This window comes from Ictalurus furcatus, chromosome 13, assembly GCF_023375685.1.
Source record: "Ictalurus furcatus strain D&B chromosome 13, Billie_1.0, whole genome shotgun sequence".
In the NCBI taxonomy this organism is placed as follows: Eukaryota; Metazoa; Chordata; class Actinopteri; order Siluriformes; family Ictaluridae; genus Ictalurus; species Ictalurus furcatus.
In genome coordinates this window covers 7,213,906-7,226,103 of record NC_071267.1, presented here as the reverse complement: position 1 = coordinate 7,226,103, position 12,198 = coordinate 7,213,906, and the positions used below count along the sequence as shown (strand labels likewise).

Sequence of the window (12,198 nt, the reverse complement as noted above, 5' to 3'; positions counted from 1 at the left end):
CTCTTCTTCTCTTATTAATATCATGGCTTACATTAAGGATTAATGAATGTATCAATTAATCATTATTAAAGCGTTATTTAAGCATTTCTATATTGTTTATTTGCGGACTTTATAGTACAATGTTAGGGAATTAATGTAGGCTAGATGTAATCAGTGTTTGATGAAATTGAATTGTCGGGGGGGGGGGGGGGTTTACGCGACAAATTTCGATTTTTAAATCGCAGTTTTTCAGCCCAAGTGGAACAATAATTCTTTGTTAACCTTTGTGCTTGTGCTTTAGGGCTCATTGTTTTTAAAGCTATACTGTATCTGAATAAAGAAGAAGAAGAAGAAGGGAGAAGAATATATATATATATATATATATATATATATATATATATATATATATATATATATATATATATATATATATATGTTTGGTCGAATCAAGATAAAACTCTGTTGTCATAAGGCAGTAAATGAGCACTGAAGATTAATCAAAACATTTTGGGTTCTGAAAAACGCAGCGAACATAGTTTACTAACTGAACAACTTTTCTGAACAGAGATAAATTCAGCTGGACACATTAACACATTCATGTATAAATTATAAAATATAATCTGATTTTTAGATTGTTTTATTACTCAATGATTGGTTGCACATTGATATTAATTTAGATTTTTATTCTTTTTTTTTTTTTTTAAATCACTAGAAGCGAGGGAAGATGCAGGCATTAGAGGACATCAGTGAAGTGAAACAGGGTGAAAACATTCCTGCTGAAAAAGTACTTGTAGCATTTGAAATCTAAAATATTACACGTTATTTTTCAACTTTCGTGTCAGAAATTACTAAATATAAATTGTAAATTGCAAATACAGCAGTTGTGCGGTTTAGTTCTGAAATGACATTTTATTTCAAATAATAATAATAATAATAATAATAATAATAATAATAATACGTTTTTAAGAAGCTCTGTTGTTTGTTTGCTTGTTTGTTTTGTATTTGATTAAACCTTTTTGTGTTGTGCCTGTAACCGTACCGATAATAAAAATAAAAATCAGGGTAGTGGTGTAAATAACATTGAAGTGTTTTCGAGGTGAGATTCAAATTTTATATATTAAAAAACAACCTTAAACTAACGGACTACATGTGTGGATACACAATACATGAAAGTGTTCATTTCGATCTTGATACTTTTCATTAATGTCGTATATCAGAATCGTTTTTATCCGATCTAAAATATGCTTCAGTTTAAAACTGCGTGTTTTCTTAAATAATAGAGGAGCTTGCCATGTTAGAATTTTTTGCTTCACGTTATAAAACTCTAAAAAGAAGGCATGTTGCTCATGATATATTTTCCTCATTATTTCCATGCGCATTAAACCTGAGTAAATGAGAGGCTCCTGAGTTTTGTGAGGTCCACTTGACCTGACTTTGACCTGGCTCACTCAGCACAGTCCATTCAACTTGTCTAAACAGGCGCATTACAAAGAACTTCTGTCAGGACTCCACCACTGAGCTAACACACCAACACACAGCACCAGTCTGAACCTTGTAGTATCACTCTTACTCAGTATTCATTCAGGGATATCAGCTCGGTTGTTCAGAGAATTTGTATTCGATATTACATGAAACAATTTTGGAAATTGGACGTACCTATATATATATATATATATATATATATATATATATATATATATATATATATATATATATATATATATATATATATATAGATAGATAGATAGATAGATAGATAGATAGATAGATAGTTTAATTAGTCATATGTAATACAGATTTCCATAGGTTTCTGAGAAAAAAAATCGACACAGACCTATTGAACAACAATCACAGTGCCAAAATGTTTTTGCATTATAGACAGGCTCTTACCTCACTACACAACCAAAGCCGAGTAATCCATTTTCACTCCTGCTTCTGTAAATCTGCATTTGATCAAATAAATTCCACTTGTGTTTGATTTTAGACCTTAAGGTACTTCTTTACATATCCCACCCTTTATATATCTCCAGCCTGATTTGTTGAAAATATGCACCCACTTGCGGGCCAGGGGAAGAGAAGACGTGTTACTGAATGAAGCAGGGCATCACAAGGCAAATTATAGGTAATTTTACATCACAAGATTAGAATAATGGTGTTCAAGTTGGACAAGCAGAGAAGGGCTATTCAAAAGGGGCAATTACTGACAAGGCAGATTTGGGAGAGCACTAAAGGGTGATGGTGCAATGAATAGGCTTAAGGAGTGGGAGATGTGTTGATTAATGTTGAGAACAAAATACCTTAATAGAGTCACCGTACTGAGAATGTGTAGGCTTACAGTATCAATGGTGCCTTGTGGGTTTTAATTGCAGTATATCTGCAGAAAGGGGAAAACAGGATGTCTAATTGTTGTAAACCACGTATTCAGGACCCTTGAGGAGACATGAGCCTCTCAGCAGTAATTGGTATCATTATTATTATTATGATTATTCCAAGTGGTCTAACAAAGGATCATTTTGTGTTCACATGTGGTGTAATCTGGGGGCTTGTTTTATACTACCAATGCTTATTACTGACTATATGAACTAGAGTTCTGCGAGTCTTACAAGTAGTACAAATTCTAGATTGATATGAGTCTCCCTTCTATGCCCCTCTGTGATATGTAGCACAAAAGGGGACACCAGTACAGAAAGGATTGGTTTCAGCAGTACATAGTGAGTGCTTATTAAACAGAAGCTATGGCTGTGGCGTATTAGTAAGGGATGAAGGGGTTTTACCTGCAAATGAAAATGGCTCTAATTTCCAACCTCCCTGCTGAATCTAGGGTTCACTGGTTCACAGCTGTCAAGAACAACTCTCTCACTAAATCTTATTTACATTTCGAGCAGAACGAGGCTGCCGAGTGATGCCTGTTCTGAAGTCGTTTCTGCCTGGCAGCTGAGCCCCGTCTTTTCATGGCAACATATGCGTGCCCCTAAGCACCACTGACCGCTGGCTCAACCTGCATTTGCCACCCTAGAGACCCTCAACATAACTTCGTGGAAATTGTTTCTCAGCAAAAGGGAATGAAGAGTGAACTCAACTGTCTTTTTTAAAATCTGTTGCAAGGCAATGTAGTATCACATTCAGAGTTCAACAGTTCATCCATGCTGCAGAACTGAAGTGGTTCAAAGCATTATGGACGGCTGACCTAAACTCTGCAATGACCCTGTTAACCCACAAAAAAGTGCTTTACTGACTGAGAAATGTGTCCCAAGACAGTGCCACCAAGTTCAGTACCAGAGTGTGAAAGCCACACACGATGTACAAATCCATGAGAATACAGATATTGTACATATGGCTGAGGTTTACTGCCTAAGGCTTAATGAGCATTTCTGGTATAGATTTCCAAATGTTATTGGCATAACATCTAACTAGAACAGTTTACTATTTTTCTTTAAGAAGCAACTTTTGTAAAGCGCTTACAGAATAATCATCATGTAGGCTGAACTAAGTGACGTGACATGTTTTATATGTGAATATGACTCTTCCCTTTCTTGTGAAAATAGATTTGTAATTCAAGCAGCTAGAAAAGCAAGGCAAGAGATCTTTATGACTAATTGCACAGCTATGGGATGTCCTGAAATGACTCACAGATGACCAGGCAACCATCTCAGCTATCTCCACAGAGCACACCATTGATCAAAGCCACCTAACAAGTAGTGTCTTTCTCTTTTCTCTATTCCAAAACATTATCCATCTCTCACTAACTGTACGTCATCACATATTGTACTCCAGATCTGAGATTATCGTATATGTGAGCCACATAAATTGTTCAACAGTCCTGCTTGACAGCTCATGGTTTCTCCAGGCCACAGTGACCCTGACTAAACCACTGTTTGGAACATCTGTGGTAAGTGTGTTTGGTCATGCCTAGTCATTATTTATTTTTATTTTTTTTTCCCCCCACATAGTTTTGGCAACAAATCTTCAATAAATCATGTTTAACATTGCATCACATAAGAGCGTAACCCCACATTACACAATTACAAGAGAGGTGCCATACTTTGGCAACCTCTTACCACAAGAAAAAAAAAACTATACACATACAATTGCAGCTTAGAACCCAGTGTTTCTAAATGATGTTTTGATGTTTTGGGGGGGAAATAAGCCCTTCATCAGCTGTGCAAGGGAATATTTAAATGTGAAATAATTTAATATCTTAGTACATTACTTAACTCATAGGCTCATCTATTTTATTATTTACTAATACCCGCATAATCCGTTAAATCCATAAATATATACAGTATGTAAAATGTGGGCAGAAAAAGTGCCAAAATGGCAAAATATTATGCTTTAAATGGTCTTAACAACAAATTATTTGTCAGGAAATTAGCAAGAATTAAACAAATAGATAAAATAACTTTTAGATAAAATATGGTATAGTTTTTCAATTAAATTTCTTTTTCAAGCCTTATGGGTAAACTTGTAGACATCTTTTTCTTTATTTTATTTTATTTTTACCTTATTTTAATTTTGTACACCTAGACGTATGTTAGAATTTTACTTCAATTATTTTGATCATTATCATGATTTTACCTTTGCATACAAGAAGACTTTACTGTATAAGTGAATTTCCCTATTTCTAGCTTTTCCCCAAACTGTTCACTGCAGCAAAAGTAAATGAGCAAATGGTGGCACAGGTCTCAGAAGCGCATTTGTTTAAATCTTGCTGATATTAAAATCTATTTTGGGCTTTGCCCTTTTTCTTTCTTTTTTTTACATATACTATATACATCAACTATATTTTAATACATTACAAAAGATTTACATTTCAATATTGTTAATCTTTTTATAAGAACATTTGTAAAATGTGTTTCACAAACCAACAATACTGTAGTTTGTGTTTAAAAGCTAAATAGTAAATCTAAAAGTTAGCTTCTCTTGCCCTTGGAGACACACACACACACACACACACACACATATATATATATATATATATATATAGAGAGAGAGAGAGAGAGAGAGAGAGAGAGAGAGAGAGTCTTTGCACCATCTTTAATATTAGCACGGTTTTTATGTAAACGGTATTCTAGCTGATGACCATAACTAAAACAATTTGAACAAATGTCCCACTTGCTCGTTTATAGATTCGTTTTTATGCCATTGCAAAACTTTTTCGTATGATGCACAATGCAGTGTAGATAATAGACAGTATAAAAACACTTTTCACCTGCATTAATGACTACTAAACTGACAGTAATCTATTAGGCATAAAGTCTGCACATTATTTAACTTCATGCCTTGTGATATCATTTTTTTTTTATGAAAAGAATTTAGAAAAAAAATTATCTATAGAAACTGGGAGGAATATATTATGAGGAATATGGGTAAGAAAAACAAACAAAAAAAATAAAGCTAATATTAAATTTTGTTGTTTATTGGTTTTGCTATGTGGGGAAATGTGTGTACCTAAAAAAATCATTTTGGAATAATAATAATAATAATAATAATAATAATAATAATAATAGTGGTGGTGGTGGTGGTGGTGGTTGTTGTGTTTAATCTGCCAACTGACCTTATTAAACTAATGTTTTGGATTAAGGTTCCCTTAGGTAATGTTATTTACTGCAGTAGTTAACATTAACAAACTCTAAAATTCAGCATTAATAAATAATATGTAATGTTGTATTGCGGTATATTTAGCTAATCCATGACCGAAAATAGGTCAAAATAAAGAATAAGAGTAATTATGAGCGTAAATAAATAAATACAGCATGGTACTAAATGTTGATAAGTTACTGTACTTTTGTCTAGCTATTTATTTTTTGTTTCGTGTTCAGTGTGTTCATGTTGCTCAATGTGGGCTTCATTTTACTTATTGATGGGAGAAACACCGGCTAATGTGTACTTAATCTTCTTTATTTGGTTTATTACTATAAAAGCACAAATTAATACAAGCGTTGGTTACTTTGTTAATGTTACTTACGGTGCCCTAATGCTAATGTTTATAGTTTGTACATGGTAACTGGTTTATTAAGTTGACCGTAAGTTAAAGCGCTACCATTGAACTCATCATTTTAGGCATGAGTTTACTTACTCTTCTTCTTTTTTCTTCTTTTTTTATTTTTTGGAGTGTATGTCATGTCAGGGTATCATAAGATTCAAACAACGTTAGTTTCTTATTTACTTGAGGCTAAAGATTGCTTTACAATATACAATAAAGTACCAAAAAAAAGAAAGAAAGAAAGAAAGAAGAAGAAGAAGAAGAAGAAGAAGAAGAAGAAGAAGAAAAAACCTAACTGAATGAACTTGTATTCCATAGTATTTGTGTGTGTCCACTTGCACGTGAATGGGCATTGTTAAACACTGTTATTTGCATAAGTTAAATCTCTTTTTTCGTCTGATGCTCTTGTTTGGTGTTTGTATATGTATGAGCACCTCTCCCTGAGGCGAAGGACTTTAGTACAGTCACAACCTTTAATAAAATCCAGTGACTCCATCATGTCTGCTCGCCTGTCGCCTCATGCAACTTGTTTGCACTCAGAAACACAACCAAGTGGGTTTAAGATCGCACAACATGACTACATGCATTTAACGTTGAAACTATGGAACAGCATGGACGCCAAATTGGCTCAGGGTTGCACTGACTCGTATTCATTTAACCGAGTCTTGCACGCGCATAGTTGCGTAATGCGTAATGCGTAATAATTAGCAGGACTTAATTCGTATATAACTAATATCCTCATGAACACTTTGGATGGCTGAAATAATATGGCGATTTAAGTCCAGATAGACGCATGATCAAGGCAAGACATGATTCAGCTATTTCAGAATGCAAAGTATGATACAACTGTGATGTGCGAGATAAAATCTGATCTGATCATTTTATTATGATTTTAAATGTGTATGTTTATTTTACTGCTATAGGCAGATTGCACATCCAAAATGTGTGGCTGATAAAACAAAACTGCTTTTGTCAAAAATTTGATTTTGGTATCATCTTCATTCAAAAAAATGCAAACTTATTTATATAGGCAACGACCTTTGATACACAGCAGCGTTGACGGAATTGTCACTGATGCGTAAAGCTGTAGTGTAGCTGTACATTAGTCAACTGATGAAAGAGAACCAGTGATTCAAGTACTTTTTGCTATCTGATTGGAGGTCAGACTGTGAGAAATGCAGCCTACAAAACTGATTCATGCATGCACAAAATGTGACACGACCCACTATTGTTAAATAAGTGTTGAAAGACTGTAAGAGCGTGCGCTTCTGGGCAGTGGCGACGCGAAACAGCGCACGAGGGCTGATTTAAACCTGTGCAATAAGCCCAGCACGGATATCTTTCGTTGTGCTGACCTTGGGATGAGTAACCGAGGAGATAACAAAATTTACATGAGTTCAGATTTGCATTTATTCATCCTGTAACAACATTACAATAAAAGCACGAGAATTCTATAAAAACTGGGGTTTATATCGATTAACAATATCGATTAGTGGTTCTGTTTTATTTAAACACACACACACACATACACACACACACACACACACACACACACACACACACGAACATATATATATATAGGCCTATATACAACTACAATTTGTACAAATCCGTATAACTTATGTCCTGAGTCTCTGAAGCGGTGCGACATTGTGGTGGTAGGTGTGCCGGGCAACTGCACAAATGTTGGGGACTATTGTATCTTTCCTCATGTAAACAAACAAACAAAAAAAATAGTCTATTTGAACATTGCTATCCGTAAACATCAATATGAATAAGGGATGGAGTAAGTAAAATAATTTAAAACCACGCCATATAAATTTAGGCCTAGGATCTGCATAGTGGAGAGAGTGAAATATTGCCTCTTCTTCTTCTACTACTTCTTCCTCTTCCTCTTCTGTTCTTTGCTCTTCTCAGGCTGATCAAACTTTTAATCAGTCACTTATTTTCAGAGAAAAAATATCAAGTGTTTTCAGCACGTTTTGTTTCTCTCTCTCTCTCTCTCTCTCTCTCTCTCTCTCTCTTTCAGCTTATCTTCGTACGAACAGCCTAGGCGCTCGTGTATATAAAGATTACAAAAATAAAGTCCAGTCCCTTTTTTTTCTTATATTAAACTCTTAGAGTGAAAGTCTGTGGTCAGTAGACGCTTTGCGGGGGGCCGGCGTGTTGCTGGTACCACGCGCTGCTGTAGTCTTCCGGGTAGGGCGGCGTCGAGGAGCTGAGCCCGACCGGCGTCACGTGACCGCGGCTGACCGGGTTCGCGTGCGCGCCGGTGTCCCAGAGCGCAGGCGAGGGCGGCGAGTTACAGGACATGGAGTCGCTGGCGTTGGGGCTGTGATCCAGCGGGATCTCGCCGTTCTTGTACAGCTTCTTGAACTTGGACCTCCGGTTCTGGAACCATATTTTCACCTGGTTGAGAAACAGAGGAATAATCATTTGTGTGTCACTAATAATCATTTGTGTGTGTGTGTGTGTGTGTGTGTGTTTAGTTGTTGCTCTTTGTGTGTATGTGCATGTATTTTCGCGTGTTTAGTTGACGGATTACCTTTAACACACAGCTACATATGAAACCCAATTAAGTAAACATGCTATAAATAATTATAACAACACTAGTAATAATAATAATACGTGTATAAATAATAAGAATAATATACACCAGTGAGGAAAAATCCGATGCATTAAGCTAAATGACTACTGAAATTAGATTCTATATCCTATGCATAGTGCGTGCATAGTTATGCAAATAGTTATGCATAGTTATAGCAAAAGTAAAAATGCAGAGGAATTAATGCACTAGTAGGAATTAAATTTAATGGTGTGTGTGTGTGTGTGTGTGTGTGTACCTGTGTCTGGGTTAAGCCGAGCTGTGCAGCGAGTTCAGCTCTCTCCGGGAGCGCGAGATACTGCGCCTTTTGGAAGCGCCGCTGCAGCGCCGCGAGCTGGTAGCTGGAGTAGATGGTACGCGGCTTGCGCACTTTCTTGGGTTTTCCATTCACCATCCGAACTTCAGTCTCCGGCTCCTCTTTCACTTTAAACAAACAAAAAAAAAATAAATAATAATAAACAGTTATTAAATAGCTTTAAAAGCTATTGATTAACCTACCGCATAATACCTGCAACCAGTCTAACTGGGTCGAGCACTAAGTTATTCGTAATAATATAAGTAATACCAGCATCTTCAAATGAATTTTTGAAATAAAGTCCAACTAGTTCAACTAGTCTAGGATGGGTCTAATTGCAAATTCTGAAGCTATTTTGACAGTCATAATTACAGATAATGAACGCTTGCGATGATAACATTATAAACATGGATCACATGATAGCTTTCACCAACACTAAATTAGGTTAGATCTAACACGAATACGGGTATATATGACCTACATCCTCGTGTACAGAAAATACATTTACAGGAAGGAAAAAGACATAAAACTAACCTACAGCATGACTTCTGCAACCAATCTAACTGGGTCGAGCTCCAAAAATAGGTAAGTATGTAAGTAATAAGAAATCTAAGTCGAACCTAAGATAATCTAAGTCGGAAACTTCAATATCTTTAATATATTTACAAGGTTAACGATGTGTTCTTATCACACTGTTCAGATGCAATGAGCAGAAACAGCGTTTGTGTGTTATTTTTCCTTTATTTTTAATAATGTAGGCTGCGTGCATATTATGATTATTTATATATATTTTATTACACTCGTGTTATCATTATTTTTATTATTATTATTATTATTATTAGTAGTAGTAGTAGTAGTAGTAGTAGTAGTAGTACTAGTAGTAGTAGTAGTAGTAGTGGTGTAGTAATAATAATTACTATTATTATTATTTCAGCTCTGTTGTATTCTAAATACATTTTATTATTTGTTTATTATATTCATATTGATTTCTTAAGTATATTAGTAACATCTAATATTCATTATTTTTTTTATATTCACTTTTATCTTTATTATATAGGATACACTAAAACACGAGTAGTGTAGATGTTGTACGCTATTCATTAGCATTTCATTCTATTAAGTCTTTATTTACTGTCTGACATGACAGACTTCCATAACCACTCAACTCCGATTTGAGACACACTCAAAACAACTGTAACGGTCATAGCCTATAAGGAGTAAACTGTGCAAAATGTGTTTACTCTACTGATATTCTGAATGAATTTACCAGGTGGATGGAAATAAGAGTGACATTCTGCTCTTTACGTAGTTATGGAGTGCACAGTTAGATATGAATGGATAACCCAAGTATTTAAACGTACAAAAGAAATCGTGTTAACGCATATAGTGCTGGATTGTCGTTTATAATCTTAGACTAATATGTGCGGTATTTTGTGGAAGGCTGAATAAACAGTCGAGGTGTTCATTCAACAGTCGGCTTTGTGTTGTACTCATGCGTAACCCGCACTGATTATGAATTCCGACGTTCATTGTGTTTGTTTGATTTCACTTCACCTATTTAAAACACGTGTAAAAGTCAATCTTTTACCCACCTGCGCTTTGGGGTGGTGTGTGTCCTTCTCTGCTGTACTGGCCGTACTGGTGGCGGTACGCGTTGCCGTAAGGATACTCGGCCTTGGCGCCGTAGGAAGCCGCGCCGCTCATAGCGCACATGTTAAACTGGTGGTAGGACGGGTTGTGCGGCCCTTGAGCGTACGCCTGACCCGGGTAGTAGTCATGGTGGCCCTGGTGTGTTGTGTAGTAGCCCATGTCCGTGGCCGACGACTCGGGCAGAGTAGGCGAGTCCTTGGAACCCGGGTGGCAGCTCATAGAGCCGGAGAGATCAGCAGAAATGCCGGATAGCTTCCTGTCGTACGTCGCTCCACTCATCGTAGGGGAGAAAAACACAGCAAGAAATAATACAATCGCCCACTGTTACGTCCTTCTCTCGCGATGGGTGTGTGATTTAAGAATAAAAAAAGGAGAATGTTTGACGCCGTTAAGGCGAATCCTTGAAGGGCTGAAACTCTGGAGCTCCTTTTTGCTCTAGTCTTCTACTCTTCTCAGATGAAGCTGCTACTCCGTTAATGACAATGCAGCGAGTTTGGGAAAGTAAATTATAGGGCGGTCGGGTGGATACTGCTCACTGATTGGCTAGAACACCGCCTCTCTCTCTCTGTCTCTCTCTCTCTGTCTCTCTCTCTCTGTCTCTCTCTCTCTGTCTCTCTCTCTGTCTCTCTCCTGAGGGCAGAGCCTCTCAGTTCTCTCAGTCCCATACACACTGGATATTTTTGTAGACCTTTTCAGTGCCAGTAGAATATTTTCTGCATCAGCACTAAATGAAAAAAACTCAAAGTCTCTTTCACTGAAGCTTACATTTGATGTGCTTTTTTAAAAAAAATCCTGGTGCCAAATGTTGGATTAGGAAGGCCTGGAATAAAAATGAGAACACCAGGAACGTGAACACTGCGCAGTACCATAAACTGCTCATCAAACCAAAATTATTAACATCACTAAGGGTTACAACCGCTCACTCTACAAGCATTCTTTGTTTCTCTCTAGGTCCTGTGTGTGTTTAATTCAAACTAAAATAATAATGAAAAAAAATAATAATCGTCGGGTTGTGTTAAAATCGGATAATACACAAGTTCTCCATTCATTTCTTGCTTTTGTTTTTTATTCAGTTTCCATTCAGGTGAATATTCAGGAGGACTGGTCGTCTGGACAAGAGCCAACATTGTGATAGCTCCTGTCTTTTTCTATTCTTATTCAGAGACGACTCGAGACTTTGGTTTAGTGCTGAAAGACTTTGCAGTAGATGCCTGAAGGCTAGTGGAGAATTCCTCTACGCCGAGGCACCTGAGGCGTCTTAACCTTTGGTTCTGAGATAGTCAGTACTTTGGGCTTGTATATGTAGTTTTATGCAGAGTACTGGTCAAGGGGAAACTGGCAGTACAGGTTGAGGATAGCTATTTGGAAATTAGGTCATGTGCTCTCTCTGAGCACTATGTGTCCGCTTATGGGATAGATATTAGGAGATGTATTATTTATTTATTTATTTAGTAAATAATAGTTATTTAGGACTTATTTAATAAATAATGCGTTTTTGTAGCTATACAAATTTATTGAATACCAAATGTATATTATTTAATTACGTTTAACAATGAAATAAATATAATTTCGTTTAATAAATAAATAAATGAATACATTAATATTGTCTGTTTGTTTGTTTGTTTGTTTTCCCCAAAGCGTAATAGTACTCACTGAGAGTACAAGAGCTAGCTCACTAATGGCTTC

The 12,198-nt window shown here is 36.2% G+C and overlaps 1 protein-coding gene across 1 annotated transcript; it reads right to left on the bottom strand.

Annotated features, from left to right (window-relative positions):
* Positions 1-7,354: 7,354 nt before the first annotated feature.
* On the bottom strand, positions 7,355-11,484 carry dlx3b (distal-less homeobox 3b). Its single transcript, XM_053640637.1, has 3 exons — positions 10,455-11,484; positions 8,806-8,990; positions 7,355-8,371 (listed from the first exon to the last, which is right to left on the bottom strand). The coding sequence occupies exons 1-3, from the start codon at positions 10,789-10,791 to the stop codon at positions 8,099-8,101; spliced, it is 795 nt and encodes a 264-aa protein (XP_053496612.1). The 5' UTR covers positions 10,792-11,484; the 3' UTR covers positions 7,355-8,098.
* Positions 11,485-12,198: the final 714 nt, after the last annotated feature.